Source organism: Dendronephthya gigantea, unplaced genomic scaffold (genome assembly GCF_004324835.1).
Source record: "Dendronephthya gigantea isolate DGI-Jeju-01 unplaced genomic scaffold, DenGig_1.0 000033F, whole genome shotgun sequence".
NCBI classification, from domain to species: Eukaryota; Metazoa; Cnidaria; class Anthozoa; order Malacalcyonacea; family Nephtheidae; genus Dendronephthya; species Dendronephthya gigantea.
In genome coordinates this window covers 416,726-436,313 of record NW_021163043.1, presented here as the reverse complement: position 1 = coordinate 436,313, position 19,588 = coordinate 416,726, and the positions used below count along the sequence as shown (strand labels likewise).

Genomic DNA, 19,588 nt, shown 5'->3' with positions numbered 1-19,588 from the left:
TAGTCTCGAGTAAAAAACTCCGAAAAACCACCTTCAATTTAGGCATCAAAGGTGGCGGCGTAATTATCGTTCTAGGTTTTATTATATTTCACTGTAACGCTGTTTGGTTGTCACCTGAAGTAATGTAATGTACCATCACCTCTTCAACCGGCCTTTTTCTTGCAGATTTTCGCTTTTGATTCAGGAGATTCTTGGCTTTGACTGGGTCATGTTATTCATGAAAGAGAATATTCATAGTTCCACCGTAGTGCGAGCACTGAGACTCCTCGTCATGATTCTCAGCGAGAGCAGTGCTTTGGGTCGATTCAAAGAAGGCTCTTGCAATGGCGGCTGGTTAAGAGGAACGGACGCTCTGGGAAGTAAATCTGTTCATGTTGTTGCAGGTAAGTTGATGATGCTTCTGTTGAGCTTGTCTTCGTTCAGGTCTAGTGAAGATCTTGTCTTTTTTATATCCAGTGTATTGCAGGAGGAAACCTAAACGAAACTAACTTTATTTATACTGGATAGCTCTATCAGTTCTAAATAAAACTGTTCTTCCTAGAGGTCCAGTAAGGATCATCTCTTATTGATCCAGTGTTACTACAGGAGGAAACCTAAACTAAACTAACTTTATTTATACTGGATAGCTCTATCAGTTCTAAACTGTTCTTCCTAGAGGTCCAGTAAGGATCATCTCTTATTGATCCAGTGTTACTACAGGAGGAAACCTAAACCAAAGTAACTTTATTTATACTGGATAGCTCTATCAGTTCTAAACTGTTTTTCTTCGAGGTCCTGTAAGGATCGTCTCTTATTGACCCAGTGTTACTACAGGAGGAAACCTAAACTAAACTAACTTTATTTATACTGGATAGCTCTATCAGTTCTAAACTGTTCTTCCTAGAGGTCCAGTAAGGATCTTATTGATCCAGTGTTACTACAGGAGGAAACCTAAACTAAACTGACTCTATTTATACTGGATAGCTCTATCAGTTCTAAACTGTTATTCCTAGAGGTCCAGTAAGGATCATCTCTTATTGATCCAGTGTTACTACAGGAGGAAACCTTAACTAAACTAACTTTATTTATACTGGATAGTTCTATCAGTTCTAAACTCTTCTTCCCAGAGGTCCAGTTAGGATCATCTCTTATTGATCCAGTGTTACTACAGGAGGAAACCTAAACTAAACTAACTTTAATTATACTGTATAGCTCTATCAGTTCTAAACTGTTCTTCCTAGAGGTCCAGTAAGGATCATCTCTTATTGATCCAGTGTTGATACAGGAAGAAACCTAAACTAAACTAACTTTATTTATACTGGATAACTCTATCATTTCTAAACTGTTCTTCCTAGAGGTCCAGTAAGGATAATCTCTTATTGATCCAGTGTTACTACAGGAGGAAACCTAAACTAAACTGACTCTATTTATACTGGATAGTTCTATCAGTGCTAAACTGTACTTCCTAGAGTTTCAGTAAGGATCATCTCTTATTGATCCAGTGTTACTACAGAAGGAAAACTAAACTAGACTAACGTTATTTATACTGGATAGCTCTATCAGTTCTAAACTGTTCTTCCTCGAGGTCCAGTAAGGATCGTCTCTTATTGACCCAGTTTTTTTACAAGAGGAAACCTTAACTAAACCGACTTTTTTAAGCTGGTAATCCGCTAATCTGTTTTTCGATACTGTATTTTCAGGGTTTGAAGTGAGGGCTTCTTCAAGCCAGGAGGGGTTTTGTGAAGTGAACAAAAGCGTTGTCAATGTTCCTGGTTTTGTTAGTCTGAATCAACTTCTATCAAAACATGTTGATATCCCGGAAATTTATCATTTGGTCATCAGTCTTTTGCTGAAACATCCTGTCGCAGGTGAGACAAACGAAGAAAGCTTTTGAGTTTATATTAGAAGAGGGTGGTGGTGTGGTTTTACGGAGCTGGACGTCAAAGGGGTATCGGGTTATGGGATTATCAATGATGTATGATTGATTTATGAAGGGTGAAGTGTTTGGGTGAGGGAGGGTATGGGTAAGGCGGTAGGGGTAAAGGGGATATAGGTAAGGGGGTAGGGGTAAGGGGGAGTATGGGTAAAGGGGTAGGGGATGTGTAGGGGTAAGGGGATAAGGGATAGGGGTAAGGGGGATAAGGGGGTAGGGGTAAGGGGGATAAGTGTAAGGGGGTATATGGGTAGACATGGGTGAAGGGTATATAAGTGTATTAATCATTGTATCTCTTCAGATGTGGACGCTGGGAAGCAGTTTGATTGGGACAGTTTGTATCATGTATTTTGGGTGTCACAGACCTCCATATCGAACACCAGTCCCCCACCTTCTCCACTCGGACCAGAGAAACATTCCATCTACTGCGCCGAGGCGGCCTGTGTTCTGCTGACTATGGCGAGGATGGTGTGTGCCAAGGTACGTTCCCACCCCATCCTTATTCACTGCGGTACAATTTGAAGACTTGTGTGTCAGTGATTTCTACATAATTCGACTGTTTTAAGCCCGCCGCACACGAGAGCTATCAGCTGAGCCTAGCGACCTCGCGAGGCAGTTAGCTCAGCCCGAAAACCATCCGCACACGTGAGAAACTTGCCTCTCGAGGCGAATTATTCACAAAAAACTATCCGCACACGAGAGTAACTTCGAGCAACGCGTGGTCTTTGCCTCAGCTAATAGCTCTCGTGTGCGGCAGGCCTAATGCCGTATTACCCGGTGCAATTCTTATAACTTGTAATGTAGCTAATTCTATAATTAATGAGTGTAAGTTCGACAACTTCAAAACTCTCGTGTTTATTTACACTCAAATGACGTTTTCTTGTACACATTTCGAAAGCTCCTCACTAATTTACATCACTCAAAAAGGTAGAATTGCAATGATCGCTTGTTCTCTCCAGGAATGGCAGAACTGTTCCCAAGGCTCTTGGCTTGAAGAGTATCCAATCACAGTGATCCAGTTTCTAACATTTCTCTATCACAACGTGGATCAGTTCTCAGCGATTTCATCAAGCCACGATTTTATTGAACATTTGGTTGCTATCGCATTCCCTGAAGTTAAACAAGTGCGAATTACCTCGAAAGATGATGCCTCTCTTGAGGTATGACCTCCCTATTCACTGGATAGCTCTATCAGTTCTAAACTGTTCTTCCTAGAGGTCCAGTAAGCATCATCTCTTATTGATCCAGTGTTACTACAGAAGGAAACCTAAACTAAACTAACTTTATTTATACTGAATATCTCTATTAGTTCTAAACTGTTCTTCCTAGAGGTCTAGTAAGGATCATCTCTTATTGGTCCAGTGTTACTACAGAAGGAAACCTAAACTAAACTAACATTATTTATACTAACTGGATAGCTCTATCAGTTCTAAACTGTTCTTCCTTGAGGTCCAGTAAGGATCATCTCTTATTGATCCAGTGTTACTACAGAAGGAAACCCAAACTAAACTAACTTTATTCACTTAGATTTTAACGCGTGCTCGAGGAACTGTTGTTTTGTGCAACGATGACATGGAAACTCTCATACGACATCCGGTTAAGAAGTTGATCATGGATTTTATCAGGGTTGTTATTACGGATGCTATTACAACCCCGCCATTTTTGAAAGCTGCCAGTTTGCTTGATATGATTCTGGAGGTAAACACAAATCTCGAGCCGAAAGATACGTGTCAGTCTTGACGCATTTCGCGAGGAAATGGAGCAAAGTAGAAGCGAATTGGTTTCATTTTCGTATTTTTTTGTATTCCAGAGTGTTCCACAATCTAGCAAGCTTCATCAGATCCAAGAATTCCAAACAGAAGTTCTCAATTCGCAAATGGAATATCTGCTTGCGGGTAACCTCTTGAGTAACCCGGGAAAGGTTTTAGTGTCCATTTGTAGTTTCACAGCAAAAGTCGTCGACAAACTGTGGCAAGGTAAAAAGCATCAATTTGCGTTTTTCTGTGTCCAGCATTGAACTCTCATGACTGAGGATAGCCACAGTATCTTTGTAGAATAAATATTGTTTTTAGAATGAATTTAAATTCGCGTAATTTGTGCTCAAAACTTGGTTTGTATATTATCATCATGCAACAGTACTAAAATTCTCAACGAAAAACGTTTGGAAGCCTCAAATGGTTTAATCTGAAACTCAATGTGGAAATGAAGGGATTTATCGTGCTCAAGGAAAATGGCGTTTAATGAATAAACATGATACTATTTTTGTATTAATTTCAGTGATAATGGCGTTGACATTTATAACATTGTTTATAGGCGCGTTATATAAATAAATAAACTCCCTCGTTTTGTGTTTTGGAACCACAAAATCCGCTTCAAATCTTAGTTTCCAACATAACCGAAAGAGGAAATCTTAAATAAATGAACTTTGATTAGTATACTGAGAAAAAATTGTGTTTTGAATCTTTTCCCGCCAAAATCAACGACCTAAGATTTCTACTCTTACAGTGATGAAATTCCTTTTCAGAAACGTTTAACCTCGGCTACAAACCAATTTTTCACTTCATCATTTCAATTATTAATTCAAGCAAAGGTACGTAAATTAGTCTTGCCTAATATATTCACTTTTCGGATAGTTTTCTTATACAACTTCTGTATTTTAGGGCATTCTGCTGCCAAAGACGGGGCATTTCATTCGTTGAACCGAGTAATTTTATATCAATTATCAAGACAGCTTAAGGAATTGACAGGTTAGAGTTGATTTCAACACCAATGATTTGTGTTTACCGATCTGATAATATTAAAATTACAGAGAAAATGCAGGTGTATTTATCGGAAACGAAGCCAGAATTTATGTGGACTTCCAGAGAGCCAAAACGGGGAAAATTGGCGGGAAAGGAATGGGACTAGTTGTCAAATGAAAATCCAACTCTCGGCTGAAAAACTTTTAAGTTGAAATATCTTAAAATATCTCTAGAAATCTACTTTATTTCTGTTTCAAATTTATGCCAGAGCTAAATAGTTCTTATAACTAAACATTATCACAAAATTTCGAGTAATTTTATAAAGAATAACAGAAGATATAATTGATTAAATACTGCAAAATTGATTTTGATTTGCTCAACCTTTTTGAGCGCTGATCGACTAAGATATAGGCGCGAGATCACTTGGATCAAGGCACGATTAACGATTGATTTAGAACCTGTAAAACAAACTGAAACTCTGACTCTTAAAAGGCATCGTGAAACTCAGACCCCGTTTACACTAGAGCGAAAGTTTCCGGATTCATCACGAAAGCGGAATGTTTTAGTACCGGATTCATGTTGCTGTTTACACACGCAGCAACGAATCCGATAGAAAATGTACTCGGTTTTAAGCCGTATCCGGAAACTTTGAATCCGTAAAAGTTTGTGGAAACTTCGTATCCAGAAACATTTGAATCCGGAAAATTTTCTTTTGTAAAAAACGCTTTGCACGGCGAATCCGAAGAAATTCAAACGCGACGACCAAACAATTCTCCAAGAATAAGTAATGTGAGTGTAAACGGACAAATCCGCATACAGAGACAACTAAAGTGTAGTGTAAACACCTGGCGAATCCGATACATGTGTGTAACAATGAATCCGGATAAATTTACAAATCCGGAAACTTTCGTTCTAGTGTAAAAGGGGTCTCAGGAATTACGAACAACGCTTTCTTTTGCTTTCATTTAGACTTCACAGTGATGTTGGACTTTCTTCACATGTTAACTGCGAACAATCGCATCGTATTTTCATCCGTTAACAACAACGCTGAGTTCACCGCTAGTTTATGCTACCACCTGTTGATCATGACCGGAGCTATTCTGCCAGAATACACGAACCACGAGGATGGGCATTCTGGTGGGAGTAGTCCAGTTGCAGGTATTTAACTTTATTCCATACAAAGGTCAACGTTGGTGTCGTCTCAGCTTTCTGCTGCTTCGTTTTTTTGTAGGACCCAGCGACCTGAGCCACAGTGGTGCCTTGTTGAGTGCTGCAGCTGAACGAGTATGGGAGGTTTTTATTCAGAATAAAAGAGAGGTTCGTATTTCGGATGCCTTTATCAGCTTTAAACTGTTCTTCCTAGAGGTCCAGTCTTTTATGGATCATCTCTTATTGGTCTACTGTTATTGCAGGAGGAAACCTCTTTCTTACCTTTTTGAATTTCTTAGGTGATCGAAAGTGTGTTCAAAATAGACTTTCCGAAATCAAATTTCACGAAATATCCTTATGGCTCCGAAGGCATGGGAGATATGTAAGGAAAACTTTTAACTACAGTAGTTTTAGTGAAGATCTACTCTTATTGATCCAGTTTTACTACAGAAGAAAACCTAAACTAAACTTCTTGATACTGGAAAGCTTTATCAGTTCTAAACTGTTCTTCCGTAGAGGTCCAGTAAAGATCATCTCTTATTGATCCAGTGTTACTACAGGAGGAAACCTAAACTAAACTAACTTTATTTATACTGGATAGCTCTATCAGTTCTAAACTGTTCTTCCTAGAGGTCCAGTAAGGATCATCTCTTATTGATCCAGTGTTACTACACTGACAGGTGGACCTAAACCTTTCTGTATTTACTTTTGTAGACCGACAAAAACTTTTAAAACAATGAATTTGGATCCGAAATCTCTGGGGTACGAGATTTGTTTAACTTAGAGCTTCCTCAGGATCTATTCATTCACCATTCGAATGGTCAGAGTATTTGCACTGAATGATGATAGACTGGCTAATATTTTTTATTTTATTTCAGTCCCACCTTGTTAGAACCTTCTAAAAAGGTCTGGGACGCTTTCCATAATTCTCAGCTCAAACATAAAACAGAAAGTCCAAAGATCCAGGTATTTATATGTACAGCAGAGTTTATTTTTTCTTATATCCCAGATTATAATCAGACATATTTCATATTACATGAATCAAACCTCATGCAGTCACAGAGATGAAAGACACATGTACTAACCACTGTGTTTGGTAGAGTCAAACTAGAAGCACTCTTCTCACATGTTACTGAGCTGAAATTATAATCACACAACTGCATATTACAGAAATCAAACCTCAGTCACAGAGATGAAAGACACATGTACTAACCACTGTGTTTGGTAGAGTCAAACTAGAAGCACTCTTCTCATGTGTGACTGAGGTGAAATTATAATCACACAACTGCATATTACAGAAATCAAACCTCAGTCACAGAGATGAAAGACACATGTACTAACCACTGTGTTTGGTAGAGTCAAACTAGAAGCACTCTTCTCACATGTTACTGAGCTGAAATTATAATCACACAACTGCATATTACAGAAATCAAACCTCAGTCACAGAGATGAAAGACACATGTACTAACCACTGTGTTTGGTAGAGTCAAACTAGAAGCACTCTTCTCATGTGTGACTGAGGTGAAATTATAATCACACAACTGCATATTACAGAAATCAAACCTCAGTCACAGAGATGAAAGACACATGTACTAACCACTGTGTTTGGTAGAGTCAAACTAGAAGCACTCTTCTCACATGTGACTGAGGTGAAATTATAATCAGACAACTGCATATTACAGAAATCAAACCTCAGTCACAGAGATGAAAGACACATGTACTAACCACTGTGTTTGGTAGAGTCAAACTAGAAGCACTCTTCTCACATGTGACTGAGGTGAAATTATAATCACAGAACTGCATATTACAGAAATCAAACCTCAGCCATAAAAATTTCTTCGTTCGTTTAGAGACCCGTTAAAATGGGTTTAAGTCGGCGAACAGTTAATACTAAAAAGGAGAAAATTGTTGATCTGCCACAAACTGCCAGCACTGACGTATGGACGAACCAACACATTGATCTGGCCAAAAAATTGTTTTTACATCAGCATCGAAACCATTTGCAGGTAGACAGAACAAGATCTAGTTCTGAGGATCGTCTCTTGTTAAACTGGTTTTGAGAAAACTATCACTTTATTCATACCGGATGACTCTAAAAGACTAACAGTTCTAAACTGTTCTTTCTAGATGTCCAGTAAGGATCATCTCTTATTGATCCAGTGTTACTACAGGAGGAAACCTAAACTAAACTAACATTATTTATACTGGATAGCTCCATCAATTCTAAACTGTTCTTCCTAGAGGTCCGAAAATGGCAAATACGAATAATAACCAGTACATAATAACCATGCCAATTACAAATACAAATACGACCATGGTCATATTTGCCGGAAAATAACAAATACGACCATGGTCATATTCCCCGGAAAACGGCAAATACGACCATGGTCCTATTCGTCGGAAAATGGCAAATACGACCATGGTCATATTCGTCGGAAAAAGGCAAATACGACCATGGTCATATTCGCCGGAAAATGGCAAATACGACCATGGTCATATTCGCCGGAAAATGGCAAATACGACCATGGTCATATTCGCCGGAAAATGGCAAATACGACCATGGTCATATTCGCCGGAAAATGGCAAATACGACCATGGTCATATTCGTCGGAAAATGGCAAATACGACCATGGTCATATTCGTCGGAAAATGGCAAATACGACCATGGTCATATTCGCCGGAACATGGCAAATACGACCATGGTCATATATATATTCGCCGGAAAATGGCAAATACAACCATGGTCATATTCGCCGGAAAATGGCAAATACGACCATGGTCATATTGGTCAGAAAATGGCAAATACGACCATTGTCATATTCGTCGGAAAATGGCAAATACGACCATGGTCATATTCGCTGGAAAATGGCAAATACGACCATGGTTATATTCGTCGGAAAATGGCAAATACGACCATGGTCATATTCGTCGAAAAATGGCGAATACGACCATGGTCATATTCGCCGGAAAATAGCAAATACGACCATGGTCATATTCGCCGGAAAATGGCAAATACGACCATGGTCATATTCGCCGGAAAATAGCAAATACGACCATGGTCATATTCGCCGGAGAATGGCAAATACGACCATGGTCATATTCGCCGGAAAATGGCAAATACGACCATGGTCATATTGGCCGGAAAATGGCAAATACGACCATGGTCATATTCGTCGGAAAATGGCAAATACGACCATGGTCTTATTCGCCGGAAAATGGCAAATACGACCATGGTCATATTCGCCGGTAAATGGCAAATACGACCATGGTCATACTGGCCGGAAAATGGCAAATACGACCATGGTCATACTGGCCGAAAAATGGCAAATACGACCATGGTCATATTCGTCGAAAAATGGCAAATACGACCATGGTTATATTCGTCGGAAAATGGCAAATACGACCATGGTCATATTCGTCGAAAAATGGCAAATACGACCATGGTCATATTCGCTGGAAAATGGCAAATACGACCATGGTTATTTTCGTCGGAAAATGGCAAATACGACCATGGTCATATTCGCTGGAAAATGGCAAATACGACCATGGTCATATTCGTCGGAGAATGGCAAATACGACCATGGTCATATTCGCCGGTAAATGGCAAATACGACCATGGTCATACTGGCCGAAAAATGGCAAATACGACCATGGTCATATTCGTCGAAAAATGGCAAATACGACCATGGTTATATTCGCCGGAAAATGGCAAATACGACCATGGTCATATTCGCTGGAAAATGGCAAATACGACCATGTCATATTCGTCGGAGAATGGCAAATACGACCATGGTCATATTCGTCGGAAAATGGCAAATACGACCATGGTCATATTCGCTGGAAAATGGCAAATACGACCATGGTTATATTCGTCGGAAAATGGCAAATACGACCATGGTCATATTCGCTGGAAAATGGCAAATACGACCATGGTCATATTCGTCGAAAAATGGCAAATACGACCATGGTCATATTCGCTGGAAAATGGCAAATACGACCATGGTTATTTTCGTCGGAAAATGGCAAATACGACCATGGTCATATTCGCTGGAAAATGGCAAATACGACCATGGTCATATTCGTCGGAGAATGGCAAATACGACCATGGTCATATTCGCTGGAAAATGGCAAATACGACCATGGTCATATTCGTCGAAAAATGGCAAATACGACCATGGTCATATTCGCTGGAAAATGGCAAATACGACCATGGTTATATTCGTCGGAAAATGGCAAATACGACCATGGTCATATTCGCCGGAAAATGGCAAATACGACCATTGTCATATTCGTCGGAAAATGGCAAATACGACCAAATACCAGTGTTACTACAGGAGGAAACCTAAACTAAGAGAGAAACTTAGAGAAACTTATACTGGTTAGCTCGATCAGTTCTAAACTTCTCTTCCTAAAGGTGCAGTTAAGATCATCTCTTATTGATCCAGTGTTACTACAGGAGGAACCTAAACTAAACTAACTTTTTTTATACTGGATAGCTCTATCAGTTCTAAACTCTTCTTCCTAGAGGTCCAGTAAGGATCATCGATCTCTTATTGATCCAGTGTTACTACAGGAGGAAACCTAAACTAAACTAACTTTATTTATGCTGGATAACTCTATCGGTTCTAAACTGTTCTTCGTAGCGGTCCAGTAAGGATCATCTCTTATTTATTTGGTTTTCACTATTTAGAATTACAAGTTAATAGAAAGATCCATAGCACAAGAGTGGTCATCCCGTGCGGATGACTTGACGAGGATTCGAGGTCTCTGGGGTCCGCCTTCTGACTCTCGTTTGGATAAATGGATGTTGGACATGGTCGAAGGTTGGTGTCGACAATTTTGGTAGAAAATTTGAAATTTTACTAGGTTTAACGTGTGATAAATTCGATATTCTCTTTCACCCGACAGGTCCTTGTCGCATGAGAAAGAAAATGTGTCAGAATGACAACTTTTATGAGCATTACTGTTACAGAACTCCAGAGAAACAGTCTGAAAAGGTGATCAATCAAAAACTGAAACACGCTGTCTTGATTCACTTTTCGCGATTTTATGTGGGATTTTCTTCTTTCAATAGATGTAAACGAGTGAATTAGTTACGGATGTTCAAGTAAGAGCTCTTATACATCAGAGCATTCGTGACTGGTCACTCGTTCACATCTATCAAAAGAACAAAATCGCACATAAAATCAACAAAAATTTGCAGTGCAATTTTGACAGGGACGCTGGAGGATGCGAAGGCAAAGAGGGGGGATTGATTGGCATCGTGAAAGGACACTTTCGTGAAGTCGCATACAATAGAATGTTTGCAAAACATCTTCTGTTGAACTTCGTGTTTTCATTCCGAGATCATTTCGGGAGTTTTTCACCAGACGATTGTGTTATTCTTGAAGCTCGTGGATTACACTTTTACAATGAAATCCCTTAAAAGAAAAAGGCATCCTTGTCTTTGCTCGTGAAAGACAAGGGGCCAGCTGTCCCTGCTGCTGCCCCCCCCCCTGTTCCGGCGTCCCTGAATTTTGACAAAAATAACAACCACAGAGGTTGACTTTAGTGATGTTAACGTTATGTTAATTCGATGTTAAATCATGTCAACATTTCATGTTAATTCGATGTTAACGCTCTCCAGGATTGCTATAAAGATCAGTAATCATAACTGATTGAACTAAATCGAATTGAATTCACTAAAGCAGCTGTTTTTCATTACAGCCTTCTAAGTTTAAGATTCCGATGAGTTTCGACAGCAGATTGTATTCAATGTTATCAAACCAGAAGATCAGTGCGCTTGAGATGAAGTCTGACAACAAATGTAAGTCTGTGATTTTAAGTCTATTCTCCACCAGGCGAATTTATTCGCGCCGCGCGAAGCGATATATGAAATCCAGTGATGTGATTGGCTTGCGAAAAAAATTGCCGCGAAAATGTAGAATCGCTTCCTATCAAAACTGTAGGCCTGTTTCAAACGCGGTCCTTCTCATATGCTGAAGGTATTGACAAAAATAGATCATTAGGTATCTCAAATGATTGCCAATAGCATTTAACGGGTTCTCCATTAGGCACCAAGCGTTATTTTGGTATAAAGAGAATATATTGCATCAAAGTGAGTCTTGGTGGTTAAGACAATAGGATCACCGTATCTCTACATTCAAAAGTGTAAACCCTTTTTTATCTTGCTACGTCATAGATGAACGTTCGGTCAGTGAAATACAGCACTCTGTTTCCACAGAGTACAAAGAAGTGGAAGAAAATGAAATTAACGATGTAAGTGGAAGCAGTCGTTATCTTTTTGCCGGGGTAATCATTAGAGTGATAATTCTGAGCATTCGCATCAACTGCCATGCCTTGCAATGCTTACATCTCGCCGGGAAAGTCTAGTTCGCATATGAAGGCATTTTATACTTCAGAGAATTAACAACTGTTTTTGTGTTTATTCGTCTTACAAAATCGCTCGAAAAATTGTAAATGAGTATGTAGCTATATCTTAAAGAAAAATAACATCCATGACAAATATTTTATTGTTGAAATGGTCTTGAAGTTGGCTCACAGGATATTGTTGACCCGACAAAGGTCAGCTCTCCGAATCTCGGCTGTTACAATATTGAAGCACGTTTTGTGAAGTTAACGAGTATTTAAATGTAAACGCATCACTTTTAGATGGAAGATCAAACGATATTAAAGTTACTTGAAGCTGGTGAAAAGGTAAACATTGAAACAATATGCTTTAAGTATTCCATAGAAAAAAGGATAAAATCTTGTTTTCAGCTCTTATGTAATATGTGACCATTGAGATGAATAAAACTTTGTTTACTCATCTCAAAGAGTGTTAGCCTACGGTTTATCATTTACTGCGCACGCTATAAAATTATATTACCTGGGATTAATTTTGTAAAAATTTTTTTTTTCATTTTCATTAGATTCGCTCAATGTTCCGTTGTGCTCGTGTTGAAGGTCTTGACCACGCTGAAGGATTGTTTCTTTTTGGACAATTGCATTTTTACGTTGTCGACGGCGTGACTTTGTTATCGACGAAGGAAATCAAAGATATCGATTCACTTCCCGATGGGTAAGTGATGAACTATGATCATCATCTCCACTAAGATAATCTCTAGTAAGATAATCTCCACGAAGTTAATCTCTAGTAAGATAATGTCTAGTAAGATAATCTCTTGTAAGATCATCCCTCGTAAGATCATCTCTAAGGCGATCATCCTCAGTAGATCATCTCTGATTAGAACATCTCTTCTGGGATCTTTTTCAGTAAGATAATCTCTAAGGGATCATCTCTGGTGGGATCATCTTGAGTATAAGATCATCTCTTAGGATCATCTCTTTAAATCATCTCTTTGGATCATCTTTTAGGATCATCTCTTAGGATCACCTGTTACGATCATCTGTTACGATCATCTGATAATCTCCTATGAACTGTGTATTTTCTTTAGTGCCCATGACCCGATCATACCAAGAAGTTCACATGATTCTGGCCTGTCTGCATTTAAAAAGATGTGAGTGTACTTTGACCAAAAGGCAACACAAAAGACTTTAACAAAGAAATGTTTAACAACTTTTGTTGTGTTTCAGATGCACCACGTGGGCTTACGAGGCAGTACGTGAAGTGCACAAGAGGAGATATCTTTTACAGGTTAGAACGAACCGAAAAGCTTACCCCAATTTCCTTCAGCAGAGGCCGGTCGTGTAAAACGTATATAGTTAACTTTAACTATAGTTAGGGACAGAATTGGCCAATCAGGGTCGTGTATTTCAGAGTTACAGTAACTGGGATATAACTATGCAAAATTTGAAGACTTGTGGTGTATTTTTCAGGACACAGCATTGGAGATTTTCTCAAGCGATGGAAGGAATCATTTGCTTGTTTTTCCCAAGTCGGTTCGAGATAAAGTTTACAACAAGTAAGTTTGGGATTCACTTCAGAAGAATGCTTCCAGTTTGGTTCCACCAAAGATAGTGGTTAGTACATATGTCTTTCATCTTGTGATTGAGGTTTGATTTCTGTAATATGCAGTTGTGTGATTATAATTTCACCTCAGTCACATGTGAGAAGAGTGCTTCTAGTTTGACTCTACCAAACACAGTGGTTGGTACATGTGTCTTTCATCTCTGTGACTGAGGTTTGATTTCTGTAATATGCAGTTGTGTGATTATAATTTCACCTAAGTCACATGTGAGAAGAGTGCTTCTAGTTTGACTCTACCAAACACAGTGGTTAGTCCATGTGTCTTTCATCTCTGTGACTGAGGTTTGATCCTTAAATAAGAAGTTGTCTGATTATAATTCACCTCTGATATTGTACACAACATTGTTTTCGTTATTCAGAATGCTCTCCCTGATACCAGCCACTCCAATTGATTACGTGTCAGGACAAAAACCAGATACGGATGTTGAAAGGTGTGAAATTTTCAGTGAATAAAATGCCATGCGATGCATTTCTTTAAAGTGGAAATCAAGTGTGTTTTGCGCATCGGTTCTGCTCATAACAATTGAGGACCCTCTCTATAAAAATTTGCCCAAATTTCACATGCTTATAATTTTTCTGCGCACAAACAAATAATATACGATCATTTGGAAGTGTAGCGAACCTCAATACAGAATTAAATATTAACACAGCGATTTTATTTTGAAAAGTATAGAAGTTCAACATGCAAACAAACAGTTTGTTTACTTACGGACTTGACTTAAACTTTAAAATAATGGCGTCTTGTTTTTCGTAGTTTGGGATTCATAAACGCATTCATCGGCGAGAAATCGGTAACCCAAAGATGGGAGGTTTGTGCGACGGATGATATCAGCTATAGACTAATTTTGAATTTTCCAGCAAACTCTTTAAACTCTGTTTACAGTTTGTTTATCGTCTAAAGTGCAGGGGCCGGTTGTATCAAGCCCGTTTAGGTTAAACGGTGGATAAGTTCAAAATAGAAAGCATGTCTATCGTTTTATGGCAAGAAGCAAACAAAATGTTTTTAACCTTAAAACAAAGCTACTGATTACAACTACATATTCAGTGTATAATATTCAAGTTGACTCATTCAAGAGAGATGTTAAGCGTGTTATTTAATTTTGACTTATCCACTGTTCAAATTAAGCGGGCTTAATACAACCGGCTTCAGAATACAAAAAAATTCATAATTCAATTGCTTATTTTTCTTGGTTTAGAAAGGAGAAATCTCCAATTTCCAGTATCTGATGTATCTCAATACGTTATCTGGACGTTCGTACAACGATCTTATGCAGTATCCTGTCTTCCCATGGATCATTGCGGACTATGACAGCGAGGTAAGCTCCTCTATCTCACAATGACTCGAAAAAATTAGGTTCCCTCTTAAATTGTGTTCCATCACTAAAAGAACAACTCTGTGGTTTGTGGAACCGTAGAAGCACTCCATTACAAACGTCACAATTCCACAAAAGTGAAAGTCCCATTTATTAGAACCAATTTACTAAACATTTACTATTGTGCTATGAAATTCTCGTTGTTAGGAACTTGACTTGAACAATCCGGCTACATTTCGAGATCTGTCTAAGCCAATGGGAACGCAGACCGAAGGACGCAAGAAAGATTTTGAGAAACGTTATCGTGAGTGGGATGATCCAACGAGCGAGACACCAGCCTATCATTACGCTACTCATTATTCGTCAGCCATGGTCGTTGCTTCATACTTAGTCAGGATGGAACCATTTGCACAGCATTTTCTTCGCTTACAGGTGAAGCCCACGTCAAGGAGGGTGGAGGGATAAAGGTTGATAGAAGGGGAAGATAGTTGATGAGATTTCTTGTGAGTTGATGAATGTTGTTGAGACGTATGGTAAGGGTGAGTGCGAGTGGATAGGAGTGGATGAAGGTTGATCAGGGTTGATGAAAGTGGTTGACTAAAGTGGACTAGACGAAATGTGAGCCGTTGACAGTACGTGAGGGGATAAGAATGGGTGTGTGTGCAGGTTGAAGGGGATGGGTGTAATACGAAAGTGAATATGAGTTGATAGGGTTGGATGATGATGGATGCGAATTTATTATAAAGAATGATAATTTTTGTCTAGGATGGCCATTTCGACCTTCCTGATCGAATGTTTCATGGAGTTAAGGACGCTTGGTTCTCTGCTTCTGAAACAAACATGGCGGACGTTAAAGAACTTATACCAGAGTTCTTTTACCTTCCAGAATTTCTTTTGAATTCAAATAGATTTGATCTGGGTAGGCATACTAACTATATTTTATTGATCAAGTGTTACTACAGGAAGAAACGTAAATTAAACTAACTTTATTTATACTGGATAGCTCTATCAGTTCTAAACTGTTTTTCCTAGAGGTCCAGTAAGGATAATTTCTTATTGATCCAGTGTTACTACAAGAAGAAACCTAAACTAAACTAACTTTATTTATACTGGATAACTCTAACTTCCTAGAGGTTCAGTAAGGATAATCTCTTATTGAGACTTCACTTCATCCTTATTATATATAGGTCAGAAGCAAAGTGGAGTGGTACTTAATGATGTTGTGTTACCTCGATGGGCAAAAGGGGACGCACGGGAGTTTATCCGTCAACATCGCAAGGCGTTGGAATGTGATTACGTCAGCAGCCGACTTCATCTCTGGATTGACTTGATCTTTGGCTACAAACAGCGAGGAGATGCTGCCAGAGAAGCTGTTAATGTTTTTCATCATTGGTTTTACGCTGATAGTGCTGGTAGTTAACTTATGAATTGTTTTGTTTTGATTTCTACTTTTCTTATTATTCGTTTCACACACAATAATTGCTTACGGCGATAAGCGAATAATTTGCTCTCAGCCTTGTCATTCCCTTTACTTTCTTTTACAGATATAACCAATATTCACGATCCTGTGAAAAGAAATGCTAAAATTGGATTCATCAACAATTTCGGCCAAACTCCAAGACAGGTACTAAAGTTTTTTTTATTTAGTTTAGGTTTCCTCCTGTAGTAACACTGAATCAATATGAGATGATCCTTACTGAACCTCTAGGAAGAACAATTTAGAACTGATAGAGCTATCCAGTATAAATAAAGTTAGTATAGTTTAGGTTTCCTCCTGTAGTAACACTGGATCAATAAGAGATGATCCTTACTGGACCTCTAGGAAGAACAGTTTAGAACTGATAAAGTTTTCGATCATAGTAATAATTTGTAGTTTTGAAATTGTTTAGCTATTTAAGAAGGCTCATGTAAGCAAAAAAGCTTTCCTGGTTCAAGATCAGGAACAATCAAACAGCTCGTTTGTTGTCAATGCCGACAAATTGGTTAATAACTTCACGAAAATGATGCCAAGCACTCAGCCAATTAAAGGTAGCTGTTGAGCCAGCAATTAGGACTACGGGACTACGATACTTTGAAGTTATTCGATTTTTTCGTTTGAGGCCAATATAACAGCGTTTTAAAATTGAATTGCTGTTTTCTCTTTTTAGAAATTAAAGGTCCAGTTGGTCAAATCATTCAATCGGATAAAGGGATTTTGGCGGTAAAGAAGAATCATGTAAGTTCTGTAACTAACCATACACACATGTATTAACCACTGTGTTTGGTAGAGTCAAACTAGAAGCACTCTTCTCACATGTGACTGAGGTGAAATTATAATCACACAACTGCATATTACAGAAATCAAACCTCAGTCACAGAGATGAAAGATACATGTACTAACCACTGTGTTTGGTAGAGTCAAACTAGAAGCAATCTTCTCACATGTGACTGAGGTGAAATTATAATCAGACAACTGCATATTACAGAAATCAAACCTCAGTCACAGAGATGAAAGACACACGTATTAACCACTGTGTTTGGTAGAGTCAAACTAGAAGCAATCTTCTCACATGTGACTGAGGTGAAATTATAATCAGGCAACTGCATATTACAGAAATCAAACCTCAGTCACAGAGATGAGGACGTGTTAATCAGCATCAATCATAATCAGCGAACTTTAACCATTCACATTATCACTATTATTCTTAGATAATGTTTCCTCCTCCTTGTAATCAATACGTCGCGTGGGGCTACGGTGATCTCAGCTTAAGAATCGGGCAACTGGATGGAGATAAGGTAGTGCATCGCTGTGCATACGTCACTTACATATTTGAATTTTTACGTTAAAGGTGTAATATAATTAACATATTTAGATAAGTTAGTAATTAGTCATGCACTGAGGTTGACAGTTGTATGATAAATGACTCTTAAATAGAGCAACGCATGTGCGAAGTCGCAGATTGAACTCGTTGTGCACGTTGGTGGTGGTTATTTAGTAGCATTTGAAAACTATTTATTAAATTTTTATTTTCAAACTACAAAAGGGTTTGTTTATGCACATGTTAAATGTTTTTAGATTATCGCTGTGATGGAAGATTCCCAAGTTGGTCAGATTCTCTGCGCTGCTTGTCCCGACTCAAGAACACTCATTACAGGAGGAAGGAACACTGTGAGTTATTATAGTATTTCATTAACATGTTATTTGATCTAATGTGAGTGTTTTTGATCTTTTTATTAAAAACTTTATTTAAATTCTTGTTTTTCTTAAGCTGGTGTACGTGTGGATAGTTGATCGTGAAAACAAAGATAAGAGACCTCAACTTGCCATACACGAAGTGAGTCTCATTTTCCTACATATCACTATTGAATGCGTGGCTTTACATTGCCATCAGTGCCACCATTACTCCTCCGTAAATATCACCAACTTCACCATTAAACCACCTTAATAAACACCACCATAGCTAACAACATCCCCATTTAACAATCACATCAACCGTCACCAACAGTACCACCATTGCACCTTCGCTAATATCACCAACTTCACCAATAAACCACTATAACCAACTCTATCACCATTTAACCACCTTAACTAAATATCATCATTGCTAACAATATCCCCATTTAACAATCACATCAACCGTCGCCAACAGTACCACCATTACACCTCCGTAAATATGACGATTTCACCATTACACCAATATAACCAACTTTATCACCATCTGACCACCTTAATCACAACTATACCCAGCGATATCCCTATTTATCAACAACGCTCAGCAATATTCTTAATAGACCACCATCACCGACATATTCACAATTATCAACCAACATCAACCGTTATCACCGACATTATCAACAATAAACCATCATTACGAAGGTTATCACCTTCACCCTCTAACCTCTTATTATAGGTTCTATACGGCCATCTGCAACCGGTCACGTGTCTTGCTGTTTCGAGCTCTTACAATCTTATTGTCAGTGGATCTGAGGTATTCAATTCTAAAGTATTACCGTATGACTCACTTTGCGTGCATTGCACGACCTTTTTTAGAAACGGCCGAAAATTTAAACAGCGGATGTTTCTTTAGACGAATATAATCTTTTTTAGGATATGACGTGCATCATTTGGGATTTGAATAAACTGACGTACGTACGACAACTTCGCGGCCATGTTTCGCCAGTGTCAAACATTTCCATAAACAATTTGACCGTAAGTTTTTGTTTTTTCCCATTTTCCCATTTTTTTTCTTTTGATAGATGTGAATGAGTCAATTAGTTACGTATGTTGTAATAAGCGCTCTTATACATCCATTGAACTATATATAAAAACTGGAATACGACAATCTCACGGGGTGAACTAGCCGCCATCTTTGAAGCCAAATTGGGTACCAGTGCCAGTCTCTTTCTATCATTGTCACCGTGATCGTCGACCGTGAGGACAAAAACGATAGAAATGGACTGGCACTGGTGCCCGATTCGGCTTTATATAGGCTTCAAAGATGGCGATCAGGGTATCGTTCCAGTT

General features: G+C 38.6%; 1 protein-coding gene across 2 annotated transcripts in view; it reads left to right on the top strand.

The window, feature by feature from the left end:
- LOC114525137 (WD repeat and FYVE domain-containing protein 3-like) overlaps window positions 1–19,588 on the top strand; it is a 73,478-nt gene that overhangs the window by 15,275 nt on the left and 38,615 nt on the right. For both annotated transcript variants that reach the window (XM_028546352.1, XM_028546351.1), the window contains 37 exons: window positions 166–383; window positions 1,680–1,847; window positions 2,214–2,392; window positions 2,872–3,072; window positions 3,440–3,610; window positions 3,723–3,888; window positions 4,437–4,502; window positions 4,573–4,659; window positions 5,623–5,811; window positions 5,885–5,970; window positions 6,102–6,184; window positions 6,517–6,564; window positions 6,681–6,768; window positions 7,653–7,808; window positions 10,493–10,625; window positions 10,711–10,799; window positions 11,509–11,608; window positions 11,984–12,060; window positions 12,454–12,498; window positions 12,714–12,862; window positions 13,239–13,301; window positions 13,378–13,438; window positions 13,621–13,706; window positions 14,131–14,202; window positions 14,526–14,580; window positions 14,968–15,087; window positions 15,292–15,516; window positions 15,850–16,003; window positions 16,272–16,496; window positions 16,629–16,708; window positions 16,974–17,112; window positions 17,232–17,299; window positions 17,773–17,859; window positions 18,140–18,232; window positions 18,333–18,398; window positions 18,975–19,052; window positions 19,172–19,273. In XM_028546352.1, the coding sequence (XP_028402153.1) occupies window positions 166–383; window positions 1,680–1,847; window positions 2,214–2,392; window positions 2,872–3,072; window positions 3,440–3,610; window positions 3,723–3,888; window positions 4,437–4,502; window positions 4,573–4,659; window positions 5,623–5,811; window positions 5,885–5,970; window positions 6,102–6,184; window positions 6,517–6,564; window positions 6,681–6,768; window positions 7,653–7,808; window positions 10,493–10,625; window positions 10,711–10,799; window positions 11,509–11,608; window positions 11,984–12,060; window positions 12,454–12,498; window positions 12,714–12,862; window positions 13,239–13,301; window positions 13,378–13,438; window positions 13,621–13,706; window positions 14,131–14,202; window positions 14,526–14,580; window positions 14,968–15,087; window positions 15,292–15,516; window positions 15,850–16,003; window positions 16,272–16,496; window positions 16,629–16,708; window positions 16,974–17,112; window positions 17,232–17,299; window positions 17,773–17,859; window positions 18,140–18,232; window positions 18,333–18,398; window positions 18,975–19,052; window positions 19,172–19,273 (4,273 nt within the window). The remainder of the gene's footprint in view (window positions 1–165; window positions 384–1,679; window positions 1,848–2,213; window positions 2,393–2,871; window positions 3,073–3,439; window positions 3,611–3,722; window positions 3,889–4,436; window positions 4,503–4,572; window positions 4,660–5,622; window positions 5,812–5,884; window positions 5,971–6,101; window positions 6,185–6,516; window positions 6,565–6,680; window positions 6,769–7,652; window positions 7,809–10,492; window positions 10,626–10,710; window positions 10,800–11,508; window positions 11,609–11,983; window positions 12,061–12,453; window positions 12,499–12,713; window positions 12,863–13,238; window positions 13,302–13,377; window positions 13,439–13,620; window positions 13,707–14,130; window positions 14,203–14,525; window positions 14,581–14,967; window positions 15,088–15,291; window positions 15,517–15,849; window positions 16,004–16,271; window positions 16,497–16,628; window positions 16,709–16,973; window positions 17,113–17,231; window positions 17,300–17,772; window positions 17,860–18,139; window positions 18,233–18,332; window positions 18,399–18,974; window positions 19,053–19,171; window positions 19,274–19,588) is intronic.